At 39.9% G+C, this 21,495-nt stretch overlaps 2 protein-coding genes across 3 annotated transcripts; both read right to left on the minus strand.

The window, feature by feature from the left end:
- Positions 1-1,619: 1,619 nt before the first annotated feature.
- Positions 1,620-8,506, minus strand: PHYH (phytanoyl-CoA 2-hydroxylase). The gene is made up of 9 exons (XM_089487226.1): positions 8,438-8,506; positions 5,921-5,976; positions 4,917-5,027; positions 4,475-4,643; positions 4,076-4,157; positions 3,668-3,849; positions 2,353-2,502; positions 1,909-2,043; positions 1,620-1,673 (listed from the first exon to the last, which is right to left on the minus strand). Exons 1-9 carry the CDS (start codon positions 8,504-8,506, stop codon positions 1,620-1,622), a joined length of 1,008 nt encoding a protein of 335 aa, XP_089343352.1.
- Positions 8,507-11,828: 3,322 nt separating this feature from the next.
- On the minus strand, positions 11,829-20,880 carry LOC149298816 (selenide, water dikinase 1). Of its 2 annotated transcripts, XM_089487148.1 has the most exons (8): positions 20,688-20,880; positions 16,752-16,855; positions 15,381-15,488; positions 14,584-14,738; positions 13,526-13,616; positions 13,329-13,428; positions 12,238-12,450; positions 11,829-12,043 (listed from the first exon to the last, which is right to left on the minus strand). In XM_089487148.1, exons 1-8 carry the CDS (start codon positions 20,878-20,880, stop codon positions 11,829-11,831), a joined length of 1,179 nt encoding a protein of 392 aa, XP_089343274.1. The 2 variants fall into 2 exon arrangements, with proteins under 2 accessions (XP_089343274.1, XP_089343275.1); XM_089487149.1 differs by lacking the exon at positions 12,238-12,450.
- Positions 20,881-21,495: the final 615 nt, after the last annotated feature.

Genomic DNA, 21,495 nt, shown 5'->3' on the forward strand with positions numbered 1-21,495 from the left:
TGATTTGTTGCCATTTGTGCAATCTAAGGAATCCAAAGCCATCCGCTGTATCTTCCTGCCACAGTGTATTTTATGTATATTGAAATGTATATATAAGATATAATAATGCGACTTTGTAATGTCGGCTTTAACGGTGTGAATTTACCTCTGCTGAAAAGAATGTGCAGACTGCATTATTATTGTTATTAAGATACAAAGTGCAGGCTTTGCCAGTCGTCACCATCATAAAACATATCAAATGTTTGATTATCAGTTGAAATAGCAGAGCAATGGGGCTGTGACACAGAGAGCAAAGAGCAAGTAGGGCTGCAAAAATAACATTGGATCGTATGCCCATAAACTAGCTCCCGTTTATGTGAAGATGATGCCCTTCACCATCAGTACTAAAGCTTACTTTTAAACAGGTCTATCATTTCCACAAAGTTGTCTAAATATAAATTTTTGGATTTGTGGTGAATAATGAAGTTATGGTGATTTTATACTCAATATGTAACATGCACAGGAAATCGGGAACTGGATCCCCATAAAAATAACCTGAAAGTCATAATCAAAGGTGCAGATGTAGCTTCATTTGAAATAAAAAAAAGTACACGTCTACACAATATCTATTAAATTATTTTATTTTTTATTTTACATTATATGGGATACATCCCACTATTAAGATATGCATTAGTGTATTCAGCACCTGCAAACAGTGGAGTAATTAACCATTTGAGTTCCATGTGCAAAAAAATGAAATATTAAGAACTCAGATTATAAAATCTTAAACAACTGACAAATAAAAAGGGGCTAGTGGCTGTAAACCCTTAAAACAAATAAAACGGAGTGATTCATTATCCTGAGTTTAGACGCAATAAAAGCTCTACAGTTAAAGGGTGAGCGTCAGAGGACTCCCCGACTGAGCTCAGAAGAGGGAATATGAGAAATGACAAAATAGCAGCATTTTGGTGAAAAATATCACAACTGCACGGTATTAGACGGATGGATACAAGTAGGACCAGGAGAAAGAAATATGTAGAAGAAGGCGTAAAGTTCATCGCCTCTGAAGGCACGCATAAATCGCAGAGGGAGAAGATCTTTGAAGAAGCACAAAGTACGAATAAATGGTGGATTTATATGACACTTAACTTGTTCCAACAGCTGTAAACGTATTTTAAGAATACTATGGACATGTGTTTGGCATCCCACAGATGAGATGTGTGAGATGCCATTTTAGAGCCCACCAGAAAATAAAAATCCTGATTTCCAGACTAATCAACGGACATACAGTATATTGAAATATATGACACACGTGACGTAAGTCTCAGTCCTCACATGCTGCACTTCGGATTTGAGGTGGAATGAGTTTTCTCAGGATTTAACTCCATGCACATGGAACTCTGTTCTACGCAGTTGTTAGGTAAAAGCACACATGTACAACTTGATTATTAATACGGGAAAGCTTATCAGACACACAGGGATGTACCAAGTTCATCTTTGACACAGCAGTCACAATAATTAAGAAATATTTTTCATGTTATCACATTTACTTTGCTAGCAGTAATTATGGATATCATTATGCAGTATAAACCCTTATTGGGGCTGCCTTCTTCCTTTCAGACGCAATCACGAAACCCCAATTAAAGGTTTGTTCTAATCCCGTGAACAATACGACCTCTGACCATCCAGACATCCTGTAAACGAGAAAAAACAACCATTACTGATAAAGCCGTTTGTCGTGCTACAGATCACTAACACCTTCCAACGCTTCTATTCACACAGGACCTGTCTGTAAACCCATTCCCCACGCTGTCACCACAACCTCACAAGTGTGGCTTGTGTCCTGATTATCACACAATGCACAGCCCGTATTTTTTTTTTACACTACATACGTAGGGTGACAAGCTGACTCGGGTGTGAATACGTCACCTTAAAATTGATTTCTGTTTCCACCCCATAGCGCTTCAGAGCAATTTCAGCCACTTCTTTCTCAATGTTCTCCTGAGAGGTGCCCTTCACATCGATGTAATGACAATCTGCACTGGCGTAATGGCAGGAAATCGCCTGCAGAGGAAAGGTTATTAAAAAGTAGCCGAAACAGTAAAATGCATAACGGCTGCGGAAATAAACCTTTTAGGTGACCCTTCCCTATTGTACCATACAGTCCAGACACTTCCCGGACTACAGCTTTAAGGCTCCCGGACAATGTGGTAGACGTGCAGTATATAACACATCCGGTTACTTCACACCAGCCCTTCACAGTCATACAGTAAAATAGTAAGGCAGATATGTGGTTCCAGGTTTAATCTACCGAAAGGAAGCAGAGTGGTTCAGTATTTAGTATTCAGATCAAGCAATTGTTCCAAAGCCTACCTTCCTAAACCCAGCGGTTCTGTTCATTCCAGATCCATGGATAAGCAAAGGATGAAAGAACACAGTGTCCCCCTTTTCCATGACGAGGTGCACTCTGGGTGTGTTGGGATCATAGTCACGGACACCGTGGTACATTTTATTCACACCTCCCTTTAAACACAAAGGCAAACATAAAATAAAGGTACAATTCATTATAAAAGCAAAACATAAGTGCAGATCTGGGAGTTATAGAAAAAAACCTCACATTGTCTGAACCTTAATAGATGATAAACCGATATAGATCATTTTATATTATATCTGCAAGTGGCATCATATAATACCATGTAAGCATGGCCATAATCGCCAAGTATCAGGTTATATCAGATCAAGCCTTTAATTCCCTCAATACAAGATTTTCAGTGTCCGTTGATGGTAAAACCTGCTGAAACAACCAATCTTTATTTCTCTAAATATACGAATAATAATGGGAAGCTGGGCAGGAGAAAAAAAATCAAAGATGTTAGGTAGCCATAGCTCCTACTATTTGCCATTTGGCTGCCAGTATTGTTAATGTCTCCTAACTTTTCCATTTATATGTCCAGCATGTAATCATGGAACAGCTATACACATGGAGGTATGGAGGTATCTAATACAGATATATTGGTTTGTTTAATCAGTAATTATCATTGTCAAATTGAAGCAGATCTGGAGCCGGTCCCAACTCTACAAATTACCCGGTACGGGAGTGTCTGCTCGTTGGAGTCATGTAACGTAACTGGGGGGCACTGTGCTTCACTTGCCCCTGTGACAAAAAGTACCCAGCCCTCCGCTGTACTAAGTAACACTCTGTAAAGCATGTGTGCACCTGGATTATTTCCTAGCAAAATTTTGGCCATATATGGGGATATTGCATATCTTAGACAAGTCCCTTATTTCAAAACCCAATATCTCCAAAACAAATGCACTGATTGTAAAACATAATACAAAAACCAACGATTGTTTTAATTAATTGATTTTTATTATGATGATGGGTATTTCCCTTAATGCATGGTGCATTTATTTTACCCTGTGCTCCATTTTTTCCTGGTTAGTTGGTTAGTTTTGCCACCAACTGCCACTGAATACAGCTTTACTGGGGAAAAGTTACATTCCAAAAACTACAAGTAGTTGGACTCTAATAAAGATCTTTGCACGTCTTCTTGCCAACTAAATATGGAAACTATAAACAGCTGCCTTAGTGAAGTCTTAAAAGATAATACCCTGATTGGCAAAGCACTGATGTAGACGTTACTAGGAATCGGACTGTAGTAAGATTCAGAAAATGACGTTTTTTTACCTCCCACTCGGGGTAGTCATGCTGTAGAAGCGTACCCTTGTGTGTGCCTGGGAGGACAACCAGACAACCATTGCTGCGATCAATGCGCTCCATAGCTGTCCAAGCACACACCACGAGCTCTGCGGGGCGGAATGGGAAGTAGTGCAGGTCCTGGTGCATCGGGTGCCGAGAGGTCTTTTTACCTAGCGAACAAAATCGAAAAGTTCTTAATAGAAGGACAGCATTCATTGCGTTTAGATTTAGAAGTCCATGATGACCCAGAAGACATGGACCTGGGAACACAAATAACTCAATTTATTATTTAGTGTCTGGCAATGTAAGACTAATTGAAATAAAATTCTCATTACACAACAGAGATGGATCTTCTGTATATATGTTATATATATTGTTGCTTTAGCCATTCAGTACCTGCATCAGGAGGCTTGTTTATCAGCATGGTGTGCATGGCCATGATGTTGGGACCTGTGAAGCACTCCACATACTTTAAAATCTAGAGTAGAGAAAGAATCTCCAGTCAACAAATACCGCTCTACTTTGTCCACACAATTCAGATAAAAGGTAGATTTTTCTAGCGGTTCCAGTCTAGATTCCATAATCACTATTCTGGGATAATATCACGTTAATAAGATTAATTCCGTTGAATAGGAACAATAAGAAACACACAGCTGCTTTGAACATGCCGATGAAGAATAAAAGCAAGTCGATTCCAGTTTAGCTGATGCTCTTCTAAAGCTGATGAATGTGGGGTTTCTCGTTGTCTATTACAGCGTTACATCGCCTCCGGTATACACACGTTCTCACACGTACCTGCGGCAGGCTGCAGTATCTGAATAACTCCGGAACTTCCTGGAAGTCCTGGACCTTGGTGACCGCTTTTTGGTCTGGAACATACTCGGATTTAGCAATAACCACATCTCTCATGACCACTAGCCCAGGAGCAGATACTTCTTTCTTACAAATTCTTTCAAACGCCTTCCTGTAACGGTAATGGAATAACAAGTGAATGCCACTTATATATGGGAACAACATAGCCTCATAAAATACATATCTTACTGAAAATTCAGCACCAGTACGAACATGAACTCTAGCACATACCACTAAAACACACACATGCACTAAACTCAACCCCAGATATACTAAGAGTCCCTCAGAGGCGCAAGTGTGTACACAGTTTTCTTGTTATAAGGTTTGAAGAATGACATATATATATATATGTGTATAACATTTTGAAGGTTTAAATGTTCTGTACCTGAAGCTCTCAATGTCTTCTTCTGATACCAAGTTTTTGATAACAAGGAAGCCATTTTCCTCATAGGACTGCCTCTGTTCTAAAGTCAGGAGATCATTATCCAAGGTGTACCTGTTGGATAGAGAACAGAACCGGCAAACGGAAACATAAGAAATAAGGAAGGCTCCCATTCTATTTTCATTTGCTGCATCCCAATTTCCGAAAAAGATTTATTCCTAGATCTAGCAGGGTGGAATCTCAGCGTGCAGACGTATTATTCTTCAAAATGCCTAAAAGTGTACTATTTTTTAATATATTTAGAGCCCGCTACATCTTATTCTGCACCACAACTACTACCCTATCCACAAACGCACAGACCCGTCTCAGCCAAGATGCTGCACCCTCACACAAACACACGTTTATACGTTGATTTATAAATCGGTTAGTTGAATGTACACATACTTTATCTTTACTATTCGATGTATCGCTTATTATATTTATCATCAGTACCCTCTTAACATAGGCTACGTTATCCTCGCCCCACAAGACCCTTAACCTGTAAGCTTTCTCCGCTTCATTTCGTCAGCCACGCAACAGCATCTTCAGCAAAGAGACACATAGTGCTTCCAAAGCTACGCCTAACTCAAAACAGGGGTTAAAACATGAAAGTAAAGTTCTGTATTAATAATGGATCCACCTATGTATGAATCCAAAGAGGAGTTTAACTATTAACATCAATGGCGGCACTAGGCAGGAGTTTGATAAAAACCGACAAATTGTTTATCAAGTATCAGTTCCCAGGCGTTCAAGTTTATCAAATAGAAACATAGAAGAAGAATGACAAAACTCAAACAAACTATAAAACAAAAGATCTAACTCGGGCCCAGAAGGGCTGCCACAGAAAACAAAGCATGTGGCAATTTTTTTTTCTCATATGGATTTTTCCAGCCCTGCTCCCTATATTTAGCATAAAGAATACAGATAAGCACCCGTTAAATAATAAAATAAATGGAGATAATACATACTTGAGATCGAATGGATAGCTGACTGTGGCAACTTGGCCTGACACTGGAATTGCAGTCTGAGGCAAAGCTTAAGGAAAACAAAATACTTTAAAAAGGTTTTTTTTAATTCACATTTTTAGCCCTATTTTCACATTAACACCAGTGTCCACTTTGCATGGACCCCAGCGCATTCTACTGCAGGGACCCCAGCGCATTCTACTGCAGGGACCCCAGCACATTTTACTACAGGGACCCCAGCGCATTTTACTGCAGGGACCCCAGCGCATTCTACTGCAGGGACCCCAGCGCATTCTACTGCAGGGACCCCAGCGCATTCTACTGCAGGGACCCCAGCGCATTCTACTGCAGGGACCCCAGCGCATTCTACTGCAGGGACCCCAGCGCATTCTACTGCAGGGACCCCAGCGCATTCTACTGCAGGGACCCCAGCGCATTTTACTGCATGCAAATCATGCATTTACTGGTATTTTCGCTTTTCATAACCAAAGAACCAAAATATTTTTTGTAGTTTTTACCATATGTGTTGATTCTCCTTTTCCATATTTAATGAAGCCGTACAAATAATACATCATTTATTTTTTTTCAGGAAAAGTAGGTGCTTTCTTATAAATGACAGGAATACATAGAACATGATAATTATTAGTGAGGATAGATAACAAGAACTTTACTAAAATAGAACAAAAAAAACCCACACATTTTTGGAATCTTGTGTAAATTTTCTTCTATACTGTATGTACTGTATGTGTACGACAAAGCAGTTTACATACTAGTGCTTCTTGATGATAGGCGGCTCATGCATCAACCAACAAAGCATGAAGTAAAGTATCTTTGCAGGAAATATATATTTATACATAAATATTATAGAAGAACTATTTGACTGTAGCAGAAGGCAGTTTGTTTGCCGAAGGACTAGAGAGCGATACAAGAATGAGTGTTTGCAGGCAACAGTAAAGCACGGAAGAGTTTCCTTGCACGTTTGGGGCTGCATTTCTGATTATGGAGTTGGGGATTTGGTCCGAATTAATAGTCGCCTCAATGCTGCGAAGTACAGGCAGATACTTATTCACCATGCAATATAACCAGCGAGGCATGTGATTGGCTGAAACTGCCAGTGATGGTACGGCCCCCACGGAGCCCTGATCTCATCATCATTGAGTCTGTCTGGGATTACAGGAAGAGAGGGAAGCCACCGAGGCTGCCTAAATCCACAAAGGAGCTGTGTTAGTTCTCCAAGATACCTGCCGAGTTCCTTAAAAAACTATGTGCAAGTGTAACTAGAAGACTTGATGCTGTTTTAAAGGCAAAGGGTGGTTACAAAAAAAAATATTCATTTGCTTCAGATTTTCTTCTGTTTACTTACTTTCCACTTTGTTAAATGATAAAAATATTAATGTCTATTTACAGCATTTTTCACACCTGCCTAAAGATTTTGCACAGTACTGTGTATATTATATATATATATATATCTATCTCGCCATATATTCCCTTATGGAAATGTTCCTGTAAACGGCATTCACCTCTGCGCTGTTTGGAATATGCTGTGGGATAATTATAATAAAGGTCACAACATTCTGATGAATTATCTGGACCATAAATCAAGTGCCAAGTACATGAGCAGAACCCTTCGCTTGCTGTATAAAGGTCACATACATGACAAGCGCCTGCAGTCCATGCTGTTTACATAAAGGCCGACAACACGGGCTCCTTTCACCTAATTTATGACACTTTACAGCAGGTTAGAAGGCAACAGAAACTAAGGTAAAGCAAGCAATGATATCAATTATAGAAAGGGAGGATTTGGCCGCAGATGTGGATCAATTGGCCCGTTCGCCTCAATCAGTCGTTGGTCTTGTCCTAGATTCAAGAGCCATATACCTATACCATACATGTATATGCCTCTACCACTTCTGCTAGTAGGCTGCTCCATTTATCTACCTCCTTGTCAGAAAAGTAAAACCAGAAACTTGGACCTACAGCTTATAACAAAGCATGTAAAAGAGAAGGACGAAGTATCCTTTCAGCCGACCTTATATTTTATGTTACTGGATGAATGTATACAGGGGCAAGCATTGGCCTATTCCAATTAACCTACATTTGCCATGTTTTTTCCTGTAGGCGCGAGTATATCAGAAGCAAAGTGAAAGTACATTCCAGTTTTTTACCCCATTGCGTGATAAAAGTAAAACTAGGGGGTGCGAGTCCTTTGGAAATATAATCGCGATATATCACAAGCATAGCAATGAATGGGTTAATATGTATAACAGAACCCAGATTTCAGAAAGCATAGAAACGCGTTAACCCTTTGTAGGTCAGAGCCCGGCCTTTGCAGCCAGCCCCAGGCACAATGTATTAGCTCCGCAGCTGGCAATTTGACAAACACCGAGCTGCCTGTTATTGGCACCGAGCGGCTCCCATCCCTGTGAAACCCGGATACACACTGGCCAATTGCGCGTTAAGGTAAACCATTCCGTGCCGTGCCAGGCCTAGACTCGGCCCCCCCACTCACATAAAGGATACGAGGTGGCGCTGCAGGACGGATAGCCTCCCGGAGGTCGCGGGGAGGGCGCTGGGGCCGCGGGCTTGCATGGCGCTATGTGTCGCACGGAGACGGATGAGCGGCAGCAGTCAGGTCACCGGGTAGCACGGGCTCTGGCCTGTCAGCGCCAGCAGCCCGCCCTCTTACCCAAGCGGAAGCTTTCGGTCCTCCGCCCCAGACAAAGTCCGGCGCAGCGGCAGGTGTCAGTCAGCGCCCAGATCCCCTCCCGTCACCGGGCATATTGTACGTATCAATCGTTAACCTCGTACATAACTCTGTGTGCGAACGTGTCCGCCGCCATATACACCAGCATGTATGACAAATGTATGGAGGGCATTCTGTAGAATCCTCTCTAATGAATACCCCCCAACTATTTTCTGTACGCCAGGTGTGTTCAGTCACTACTGGCTTAGCGAAGCTGTCGATCGGGGCCCTACTCGAACCCCTGTGTGGCATTTTAGGGGTTAATGTTTGTCTTCAGTCCCCAAGCATGTGGGGACCAAATCACAGTCAATGTAATTCCTCAACCTGAAAGACAAAGGTGCTTCTAGGTGAGCGTGAGCGGCGTGTTCCAGCAGGGTCCCCCATGGCGGAAGCCTCTGTCACTGTGAACGAGTAGACGAGTAGCTGTGCCGAGTAACTAAAGTTTCACAGCTCGAACCGCCAACACTCACTGAATACAGTTTGCTGGGTGGTGTCCACTCTATGCTTGGGCAGACTACATTTCTAGAGCAATGTCAGTGATAGCGCCCACATTTCACAGAACCAGCCCGTAAGAACATTGTTTGCGTTTATGGTTCACGCAGCTTTGTGGGGACATAACACTTTGCACGACCGTCCTTTGTCTAGGATTCCCTTTCTACCCCCGTAATGGCAATTGACGTGCCAGGCACTTTACAGAAATGCATCCCCTTAACGACAATCGAGATGACTGCCATTAAGGGGTTAAATACGATCCCTGGGCACCCAACTTACAGCAGAATTGCACCGGGATTGCCTTTTTAAAAAAATTCATATTGTCAAAAGTTAGTAACTCTACTCAACAGTCTGCGTGTAATTTACTCTTTTGCAGGGAAGCATGTTAAACATTGTGGCCCCAGAGCCGCACCTGCTCTGCCCTGCCATCGAATTTAATGTTGGCCTGATGTACAACACCCACAATTTAACATCCATATATTGGAGATGCACGGCCATATAAGCAGCCATGTCACATAAAGCCTTTGTATCATTCAGGTATAATTATTATAACGCGCATTATACATGAGGACCTAAAACCCAAGAGCCGCCCGACTGATCTGTATTTTAAGATCTGTAATGTATATTGAATTTTACTATACCATAAATGCAGTCATTTCTCTTTCCTCTGGAATTCTAATTCTTCAACCAAGTGAAAGGCTTAAACAGAAGCCTCACAAAAAGATCACGCTTTCCATAACATACAATATCTCACCCCTTTCTCCATACCCCATTCCCTCTAGATTGCAAGCTTATGGGCAAGGCCCTTTTACCTAATGTAAATGTCGGTTCTAGGTTTGCCACTTTAAATATACATGAGGGGGCGTTGAAAACGTTTCCTCACTTTTTCTAAACGCTATTTCAAAACAAACGACAACACTTTTCTACAGTCACCTTACTTTGTGATGCAATTTTCCCAATGTCATACCAGTTTTTTTTTCAGAAGACGGTCAACATCAACTTTCCTTTCAAGACGGTGGAGTCTTGAATTTCTTTGCTACAGGAGATGATAGAAGCTTCTACAGCATACCCTGCCGCCTGCTTTCGGGCTCGTAATGGTGAATTATGTAAATATATTTTTATGTACATACACACGCGCTGTACAATAACTAGAAATATGCAAAGTATTGATGAAATTGTATCTATTTTAGAAAAACACACTAAATACCGTAAGTACGTTACCTGCAAAAAAATGGGCATTCTAATGCAAATAGGCAGTGCATTAAAGCATATCAGTGTTCGGATTCACTTTAACAGTGACCCTAATAGCAAGGCTCTCGTTCGGTGTCCTTATCTTTCTAGGGCCTCATATTTTTAGGTTTCTGCTACTTCATTTTTCTGTGTTTCACATTCTTACATAGACAAAGAAATGTTATTTAACGATGGAAAATGAGTAAGAATAAAATAAATCTGCATGATTGTGAATGCATCAATACCGACAACATCTAATTAAAACAAACACCACACGTTTGTACAAGAGCAATAAAAAAAATTAAATATTTATTTGAATAACAAGTTTGGAGTTTAAGCTGCAATGTTGGCAATGTCAATTTCAATTTTATTAGATCACAAACTCATGCACCAAAATAGGAAAAGAAAGAGCTACCAACTACTTAACAGCTGCTGATTTATAATGGAAAAAAAAATATAAAGGCATGTAATCACTATACAAAATATAAAAAAAATGTATGAAACACTAGCAACCACAGAACAGAAAGGTTATTGATTATACTTAAAAAGTGTTTTGTATTTACGAGTGTGCACATTTAGAATGACTGAATTTAAGTGACTCAGGCGACCTTATTAATTGTTTAGCCAGTGGTATGAACTAGTTATACCTTTACCACACTGCAGGAGATTCTCCTTTACTACTGATAAGAAAACAATTGTTAATACAGTAACTATTGCCAGAACGAAAGAAAGATTCATCTTCTTCACCAGAAGTGCTTTTAAGCATAGTAGGGCATCCCTTAGGCTTCGTAATGTTGATTATAGGGAGAGGCGTTATATTCATCACCACCAAGACTAAAGAATCCGCTAAGCAACATAAAACTGGAGGGTACGAGGCATCTAGTGCCCAGCCGAAATAAACAAGTCTTTCAAGAGGAATCATGCACCCTCCAATGTCAATACCCACAGCCCATTTATTGCCTCTTCGATAGGACTTCCAAAGGCATCCAACATTGTCAGACGAATAATGATAAATACACATATATAAATGAAGACACTAACTGCTTATTTGACACTACAATGGCAATGTCTGTGCTGAGTGAAAGCACCTTTAAAAAAGAGCCTACGCGGCAAGAGATAAGTGTCTATAGATTCAAAATGAATCAACTGTATCGGATAACAATATCATTCTTCAACTTAGAAGCTGCCTTAAGATTAGGTGCATCTTCAGTTAATGTAACAGGAAGAAGGAAAAAAAACAACAAAAAAGGCATATGGATTTTTCATGTATTAAATCATACCCATTCATAAGTTTGACCCAAGGCCACGGAATGGGTAGACGCAATGATATATATTTATATATATATATTTTTCTTTACAATTATTTAAATTGTATGATGGTAAGGAATAGGGTCTATTTAAAAACAAAACAAAACCAAAAACAAAAAAGATCTAAGTTAGCCTTGATTAAGAAGTGGCACCAGGTGTTGGATTAACATTTTGAGTGGCCACTTGAGGGGCAACCTCTATGATTCGTGGCTTGTCTATGATTCTGGCAGTGCGGTTGCCTTTTTCTACAATGCCAATAATCCATGCTTGATGACCCTCTCCATACTTCGGCGATTTGATCTCCGCACAGAAGCGCGCAGCTTGCTCTCTTGGCAAACATATGAGGAGACCGCCTGTAAAGGAAAGAGTAAATAGGTCATTACATACCATCTGCAAGCTGGGGGGGGGGCACACCGACCCACAATCCTCTAGTGTCACAGAACACAATGTCCGACATTTTATTCCATGATCCAATAGAATTAAGAACAGCAGAGATCATATAGTACATACACGATGGGTAATCAGATCCCCCCAACTGTGACCTCACCTGATGTTTCAGGACAAGACCCATGCATGAGTCCAAACATATTCCCACAGGCTTTGCTGACAGCGGCCATCTTGGCCAACACTGGCAGGTTATGGATAACAAAGGAGACTTCATTCCGCTGCTGTTTCGCCAAGTTCTGTGCATGCCCTAAAATTCCAAACCCCGTTATATCGGTAGCAGCATGTGCATTAAACGTGTGCATGAGCCCAGCAGCTGAAACGAGAGAACAATATTGAACATTGGGGGTGAATGATTTAAGACTACTGAATAAAAGCTATTCACTAAACAAACTACACTAGAAACGGGACACCATGCATTACTGGAGCAGTCACCAAACAGTATGTAATGAGTTGGAAAAGCACACATTGTTATATTTATGTTGATATTAGATATACACATACCCAGAGGCAAACAAGCGCTATTGAAGAAATTATGCAAGTGTTTTTTCTTTATGTAGCCGTCTGTCTAAACGGCACCCATCTGCAATATGTCTACCAGTAAAATATAAAAAATAAACCTGTGATTGTTTAGAGTACAGTGCTTGTTCTAGGGAACCCACTAAGATAAGTTTCTTGACAACCTGGACTCTTCTGTAGCCAGATGTATGGCCAAATGAAAGTTTAGTAGAGTTTAGTACACTTTGCCCACAGTCCTCTCATTTGTGATCAGCAGAGACACCTAGGGAAGATTCCCAGGCTATTCAGAGACCAAACATTTAAGGTTGTTATAGACCCGTTGTCCGCATTTCTAAGACTTTTTTCACGTATGCCTGCACACACTATATTATATCTATATCCCGATATCAAATGAGACACACATATAAAGTATGTGCATATCTATATAGAGCAGTATCGAGTGGGTTTTCCTAAAGCATCAATCTTTCTGTAAAGCTGCCTCTTGCGTGAATTGGCCTGCCCATGTACTCCTTTGGTGGACACAGAGGAGAGGTCTGGTGTGGAAGATATAAACCTGAGCAACACAAGTGACAGGACGTTTTCAGTGCCAGAATCACTAATTTGTACTAAAAAAAAAATAAAACAATATTATATATAGATAGATAGATAAAATACAAAAAGTAGAGTTCTCAGTACCTGTCCGGTTTAGTCGTGCCATATTCATCATCGCCTCCTGGTATGCTAACTCCACATCTTCCTGGGTGACCACCAGTTTGATTTTATTCCATTTTTCTGGCTGGTTTGTTAGAAAAAAAAATGCCAACACATTTATTAAAAAGCTAGTTTGATTATTTAACTTTTTAAATATATTATAATAGCCAACATAGACTTACAATATCTAACCATTGGTGGACAGCTACAGCCACTTGGGTTCCTAGAGGTTTGGTCAGCACAAGAACATCTCCTGGTACAGCATTGTCTGGCCTGCACAGATATAAAAGCTAAAGTAATCTGTTATCAGGTTAAAACTTCGGGAGGAAATAATAGTGATGTTTACAATAATTAAAAAAGGGAGTTTTGACACACACTATGAAGAGAAACACCAGCAGGAAGGCTTGGCCTGCATAATGCATTAATAATAAGGGGGTGAACTATTATTTTGGGGCCTGTTTTATTGGGTTGGGTGACTACTTTACTTTGGGCCTCTTTCTTTCTTACAAGAGCCCAACGAGGCTGGTCCTTCATAATGCACAATGAAGCCTGACACCATTCTCCCTGCGTTACGTCTTGCTAGGAACCAGGAATTGTGTTAGATTGCCCTCTGTTGGTAGTACACAGTAGTGCACAAAGTCAGCTATACATAACTTTCGAGGAAGGTTCACCCCTGAGATACAGAACGCATGCACAATTAAAAAATTGCACCCTTTAATAAAATGCATCTTAACTCTTAATTAACTAGCTAAAATGTAACCAAGAATTTTTTATTTTTTTTAAAGATAAAGTTAAGCTATATTGTAAGATTTTGAGGTTGAACAGGATAGTATGTGATGTAGCCCATATTAAGAAAAAGTAGTACAGCAGAGGAATTCCGCAGACTAGATGTGAGCCTGGGAGACCTCATTCCAAAACGGTAAAGGGAAAAAAATGTCTTCCAATGTTACCAGTATCCCATAGCCACACAGAATAGACTGGATTCCGACCTTCATCAACACACCCCAACTTCTCTATTCACCCATTCTGACTGCATTAAGCGAAGCGCTGAATGACAACCTTACTCAGCAACACCCTTCCTTCTAATGCCTCGCCTGAATACCATTTACTAACGGACACTTATATTTGCCATATTTAGTATTACGACTTGACAATACGGCTACCACAAAATTATAAATATATAGTATAAGTATTCATTGATATATTTTATAAATAATAAAATTGTGGCATTCAGACTTACATGATGAATTCATTAGGCTGACATACAGTCGTAGCTACACCTCCTAGAACTACCCAGGGATTCAATACTGTCTGCCCCCCCGTTACTGAGGTGCCCGCTTCCTCTGCTGCATCCTTGAAGCCTTGGATTATGAGAGGCATCACCTTGTCTCTTTCCTGCAGTGCAAACAGAAATAAAGTTACTACCATTTTTCTCCTATCTTGTCCGTTTCCATTTTAATGCTGGTTAATAAATTGGCAATAGATAAAACACGCACCCACAAATGGTTCAGAGGATTGAGTAAGGAGACACAATGGATTTTGACAAAGTAGCCCAAAAAAGTTAAATTGTAGCCAATATGATTATTACTGTGAAAGGACACATTTCAACAGCTACAGGTTTTCTGCTGTTCCATAGTATCTTAAGCATTAATCCAAATAACTACATTGCATAGTAAATTGGTACTTCAAACTAAAATTCACCAAAATGAATGAGAACCATTCTACAACTTTCAGTTATATGAGGAACCTGGCTTAGAGTAGTCCAAATTACATGTGTTAATGTCGTGGGACATTTTCAGTTTTATTGCTCTATTTTAAGGCAAACATGGGTCTGAAGAGGTGTATAACAATTCAGCTTTAGTGTCAGTTTTTACTTGTCACTCATTATTGTTATTGGTTTATTAATTCCCTAGACACCTAATAGTACATAGCTTTTTGCCATTATTCAAGCTTAACTCGTGTCCAATATCTTATATGTCCTATATTTGTAGTTATGTATACAGTTCTCTTAATATCAGAAGGAATAAGAAAACCTACCCGATCAGTGAGTTTATTGCTGACACCTAAAAGCATCAGCATATTGTCACATTCTGTAACACCCATTGCGTATAAGTCGCTTAACACATTTGCACATGCTATTCGTCCCTAGAAAAGAGTTGATAAAGTTAGTTAAAGCATAAATATATATATATTTTAAAGCAAATTCTACACAGCTAGATCTTGGTTAACTCACTCCTGCCGCGTTCCCAAAAGCCCTGCAATTACCCATCTATTTGGGAGAAGGTTCTGTGTTATTTCGTCCCCAGGGACTATAAAACGCATAATACTGAATAAACTGACACACAATCCTTTCAGTGCCAGTAGAAATACCAGCGTGAGGTCCATGATCAACACGGAAACTTAGATCAAATGCCTATAAAACTATTTGAACTCAACTCGCATATTTACAAGATGAGCTGATATGTGGTATTATGCATGGCATTTTCTAGTCCCTCAGGAATACATGCAGCAGACCAAAGGGACAATATGCTCTAAATAAAACAAAATTAGGGGCTAGGAGTTTTCACCCACGCAAGAATGACATTTCCCACAGAAAGAAAATTGGTTTACAAGGTTATCATAATAATAAAAAAAAAAAAACTTAAAACAAAAAAACCTCAAGGGGGCTTGGGCACTCAAAGGGTTAAAAGTAGCTGCAATATGTGGCAGAACCAGCATATTAAATTACCAATTGATGTCATCTCTCCCTTGTGCTCCCTACCCTTACATGAGCAGCCAGTACCAAGGAGGGACAGTAAATTAACAATTATCTATTCCCTGTGAATAGAAGACAAGAAGGCAGCTCCCAGTGGCACACAAAGTATATGTCTACAACACACGCTTATTTTAATAAGTTAAAAGGACATCACAAGTTTATTATAACTGCAAAATACAATATTTGAAGAAAGTGTCTGAGAGTCGCCACCAAGCTAATCCTGATAAAAGTATTCTCAAACTACACATGTACCTGCTATATCCAAGTGTCTTATGTCAAAGTCCGTGTGTTTATTATACATATGCCCGTACGGCTATAAAAGTCATGATTTCCAGCACATCTAAAAAGGGGCTGTTCAAGGTTTAACTAACCTGCTTTATGGAATTTTCAAAAAGAGGAGGAAGAAGGGGGCTTAATCAGGTTACAGAGGTAAGAAAGACCAATGAAGGCCTTTTGAGGTTAACACATTGGCAGCCGTACCTAAATAAATGTTTCATGCTTATAGCAGATCCTGTGTAAAGAATAGTGATTTTGTAGGGGTTGGTTACTGTGCCACGGCACAGATTCTGTTCATCGATTTCTGCTCCAACTGTGACATATGTTTTATTTAGTCTGCAACTGCACGTAATAAAAAGAAAAAAAAAAAATCTCACCATCATGTAAGGGTCATCTACAATAGGATATATGTAGTCTGTAGTCTGAACCAGAGAAAGGCCCCCATGTCGCAATGGAATGACACACGTGTCCATACCAATACCTAAAAACAAATCAATATTAAACGCTTATGAAAAAGAATATTCCTGCATAACAGATGCAATCATTTATGTATTCAAAACACTTATTTTTTTTTTAGACCACTATGATTTATTCCTCCTCTCCCGAAGCAGTCACATGTATGGAGATAAGCAGGGACTGATTACCCTATGGACAGATGTTCCTCAAACTGCAGCACACTACATTAAAACTCTTTCACACCCCGCCATGCACTCATCTTACGTTCAATCTTAACCACTGTCTCCAAACATACAGACCACGCTTTACCAAAACGGCAGACTCATTTCCTCGTACACATTGACACTGTTAACTGGTTGCATTATATATTTTATTTACTATGCAAGGCTGCTTTTTTAGCGACCATTGAACGGGAAACGTCCTGCTGGCCTCGCATTTAGCCTTGTTAGAGTATTTGCGGCCACCAATCTGCTCACAGGAGTTCTCATATCCAGTCAAATCTGGTTTGCCTTTCGTTTTAAAAAAAATAATAATAAAATCATGTTGCCATTTTTCTTCAAATTGGTACTATGTCACATTATAAGTACCATAACCCAATGATCAGATTTTTTGGCTTTAACGAGAGGCTTTAAATTACAACACGAGCCAAACCGATACCAACGGGAAATGCAGCATTCACAGCTGTGACTGGAGCCAACCTGACGTGTTTCACCTCTTCAGGAGACAATCAGAATGAAGGGGGTGTTCTCTGGACAGCATCAGCCTCAAGCATGGAGATAAGGGAAGAGGAGGATTGCTTGAGGCCTCCCACAATATATCTGAAATCCATGAAATTGACATTTGTGCACGCATGCGAGTTTCATATTTAACTTAAGCCCTTTGTGACTTTAGGACATTCTATAAGAAGTGGTCTAAAAGGGCATTAATATGTCATATTGTCTTTGCACCATCAGGGTCATGTCCCCACCAGTACACAGGAGATCAGACCGTCATATTAGCATCGCTGGCTCTGTGCTAAAGATGTCTATCAGAAGCAACAGAGAAAGCCTAAGTTTCAGTCTGAGCAGTTTAAATGCAGATATGTCAGAAACCGAGTAAAAAGGTTCCGGGAGGCTCTATCCAAACGAACCCCTGCAGGCTGATCATAGGTAATGTGATTTTATTTATTCTTAAAACATTTATCATACTGGAAGGGTTATACTTGCAGAAAAAAGTTGAACATTCAGTACATGACCAGGAAAACCCCTGGTCATGAAGGGGTTAACATACTGTACAACTTCCATGTTACTGCTGTAACTGTGCATTCCATACTAACGCACAGTCAGTTTTAACAACCTATAGCTGTACGACCAAGGCATGTTGTACTGCTACATACTACCCTGGATGCTGGTTCCAAAACAGCATGGATCAGTAAATGTGCCTATTGTACCAGAAAATCCCTATACGGTAACTGCAGACATTATTACGGTCACCAGCATCCACATAAAAAGGAGATTGAGGAGGAAAAGTCTCCCAAAATATCACATACTAACAATGGTATCCTCTAGGTCTGCAGATAAAGGGAGGTTATTGGAACAAAATTAAATATATATATATATATGTTTGTCAACACCAACCAATATTACATTGCGCTGTATTATAAATAAAAAGAACAAGCCTGAATATGAGATGACCCTATTGGGGGGTGGGGGGAAATAAAGCCACTCATAATTACATTCTGCCACGCACTCACAAACATTTATGAAAGTAAATGATACACACTCACTCATTTTTCTCTTGTTCTTCTGTCTTCTTTCTTAATCTGCCCCCCACCTTACCAGCTCCATTATCCAGGTACCTGGCGAATCAGTCTGGAATATTCTTGCCTCTTGGAATACCCCCGCAAAAAAACCAAAGCCATGACACCCACCACAGGGACAGCCTCTAAAACAATGTATTGTGAGCCTGTACATGTACAGGCTGTCATAAAGGGGTTACATTTCTATTTCATGTTTGAGAGGAGCAAGTTTTTTCTTAAATTAGAAGAACGGCACTGCAGCTAATCACAGAACCTGGACAGACCATCTGGGAACCCTTTTACTCTGATCTTTGTCAATGCTGACAACACAGTTCAGGCATTCTCATTTATTTCATTGTAAGCAGCACTCACTCCTAGTGCCATCACACTTAAAGTGAATAGTTCACAGTCCCACTAAAGAAGAATATGTTGTAAAGTACCCCACAAGTACTTTAATAAGCATTCTTCAAAAATATATATAAAAAAAAAAAAAAACAGAAAAAAAAAAAAAAAAAGACTCACCTGAGATAGAAGCTGGCCCAATTATATTCTCAATGGAAGATAGATATGGGGTAGGGAAAGAGGCCAATGCATGAGGAGACTCTGCAGAATGCCCCTCGTGCATTTGCAAGTGGGACACCACACAAATATAAAAGGGACCATACAGGTATCACATGCATTATAGTGCATATGACGGTACGAGTGTTCCTCAAATCTATTAGACTAAAGCCAGCAATAGGGCCTACTGCTGATAGTGGAGACCCCACGATCTATGTACTGGTAGGGAAATGCCAACCTATAGGACGTACGATTACATCCTTGGTCACCATTTTCTGTAGTGCGCAAAAAAAAAAAAAAAAAAAAAAAAAAAAAAAAGCACAAAAGATTTCAAGAACGCTTGGGATTCGCATGAAGCTATCCTAATAAGTGAAGAGCAATTTAAAAAGGGCAGACTAGATTGGCTACTTGGTTCATTTCAACCATCAATATCTACAGTCTTAAACTAAAGTTTCTTTTTGTATGTAACATGCCACTTAAAATCTCCCACACGGGAATGCTGCCGTACCATACACTAAAAATAAGACGTGTTTGCTGTTGATTTTTTTTTTTTTTTTGTTATGGTCTCTCCACGAGGGCATTAATAAACCCCACAGGTAAAGTATCCATGCCTTGGAAGCCTCAATGGTCTTAAAGTGTGTCTGAGTGTACAGGGTGACTACAGTCAGGCAGGTTCTGTAATCCTCACCAGAACGCGCTAACCGTTTGGAACGAAGCCACACATATCCGGTTTCTCTGCGAGGCCAGGTCTGCAGGTAATCTTTACTTTGTTTGCATCACTGTGCAAATAGCACAGAAAAAAAAGGAGGTCTGGTCAACACAATGTTCCTGCATTGGCAGATGGTTCATCCATGTGATTCTTGCTGACAAAGTGAAACATGGATAGAAAGAAAGGAGCGTTTCGAACCATTACAATGTAATAGTTGCTATGGCTTATTCTATAATGGATGTAAAGAGCTATTAACAGACAGGTAATAAAATGCCATTTAAAAAAAATAAATAAATAAATATATACATTTTAGGTAACTTTTTTTTTGGCTTGTATAAATGTCCATCATTTATACAAGCCAAAAATAAAATATAGGGACAATACGGAATAATTAGAAAATTGTAACAGCAAAAAATAAATAAATAATAAAATAAAAAATATGAATGCAACTTGTTTCAAAACAGAGTAGAAGATTGAATGAAACACACACACACACACACACACACACACACACACACACACACACACACACACACACAGTGGATAGTTTGTGTTAGTAATATGATACAAGGCCTAAGGCCCTGCTTCTACAATTCGCACCTATGCTGTGGTCATCCTTGAATTGTCTCACAGAGGAGCAACTAAATGACCTACATAAAATTACTACAATCCTAGGCAACGGACATTTATGTTTTCAAGACACTTTTGGGTTTTAATTGCACAAAAGGCAAATTACTTTGTGCAGCCAATCCGAGATGAAAGAGTACTTAAATAACTTAACTAAGGCATAGAAAATAATGCATTAGCACTCACCCAACCTTGGCATAACTGCCCCAAGAAACTGCTCATCTTCCTGGAAGTGATTCTCCTGCAAAGACTCCAGCAGTTTTTGCAAGACGTCCTGAGGAACTTTGCAACCCGTGCCTTTTAGCTCTGCGAAGCGAGTCAGGCGGAAGCTCTTATCAAGCTCGTAGCTTTCTGGATTGAAAGACTCCCGGACAGACATGGCTCACGGCTGGATGGTTTTCTGCCCCCCGCGTTCTGGTTAATGAACAAATGTCTCAATTCCCTTTTTGAAAACCCTACAAAATAAAGCACAAACACACTAAGCATATATCACAAAAATATCATCCTATCAGTTATTCCTCATACTGGTAAACTGCCGTTTAGAGGGCTGGGAAATCCCCAACCCCTGGTATCCATCGTTTAATCTTCATCTATGGACATATTTTGGTTCCCAAAGTCTTTTTTTTTGCAATAGGATAATGGTTAAAAAGACAGACCTGAACAACGTTCAAGTAGCACACACATGGACAGATGATTCTATTATTTTTTCCCCTCCAGTGACAGGCTCGTACCCAGTATCTGACTCGGCAGTGTGAGAGGAGCGTAAGCTTCTACACGTGCACCCTAAAGGATCCACACCACTAGAAAGAGGAGGTCCCATGCAAAGTGAATATGTTTGAGCCTCAGAGTGCTCCATACTGTCATGTAGTTTGGTACCAATTTACTTCCCAGTTCAAAACACTACACTGAGTTGATTCTTTATGGCACTGCTAGTGAAGTTCTGCTTATCTAATAAAGTCTTCTCCTCTATAGACTTTCACAAGCTGCACAAACA

The sequence above is a fragment of the Sceloporus occidentalis genome, unplaced genomic scaffold (genome assembly GCF_023333645.1).
Source record: "Sceloporus occidentalis isolate IW3139 unplaced genomic scaffold, rSceOcc1.0.p SCAF_31, whole genome shotgun sequence".
NCBI lineage: Eukaryota > Metazoa > Chordata > Lepidosauria > Squamata > Phrynosomatidae > Sceloporus > Sceloporus occidentalis.

Bases quoted from the DNA above. Each gene is read 5' to 3' on its own strand.
- PHYH (XM_089487226.1), bottom strand. From the start codon at position 8,506: ATGCAAGCCCGCGGCCCCAGCGCCCTCCCCGCGACCTCCGGGAGGCTA. The intron at 5,028-5,920 runs GTATGTATTATC...TCTATCCAACAG, and splicing joins AGCTATCCATTCGATCTCAA to GTACACCTTGGATAATGATC. The intron at 2,044-2,352 runs GTAGGCTTTGGA...TTTCCTCTGCAG, and splicing joins GAACCGCTGGGTTTAGGAAG to GCGATTTCCTGCCATTACGC.
- LOC149298816 (XM_089487148.1), bottom strand. From the start codon at position 20,880: ATGTCTGTCCGGGAGTCTTTCAATCCAGAAAGCTACGAGCTTGATAAG. The intron at 13,617-14,583 runs GTAAGTCTGAAT...ATATCTGTGCAG, and splicing joins CAGCCTAATGAATTCATCAT to GCCAGACAATGCTGTACCAG. The intron at 12,451-13,328 runs GTACTGAGAACT...CTCTCGTTTCAG, and splicing joins GGCACGACTAAACCGGACAG to CTGCTGGGCTCATGCACACG.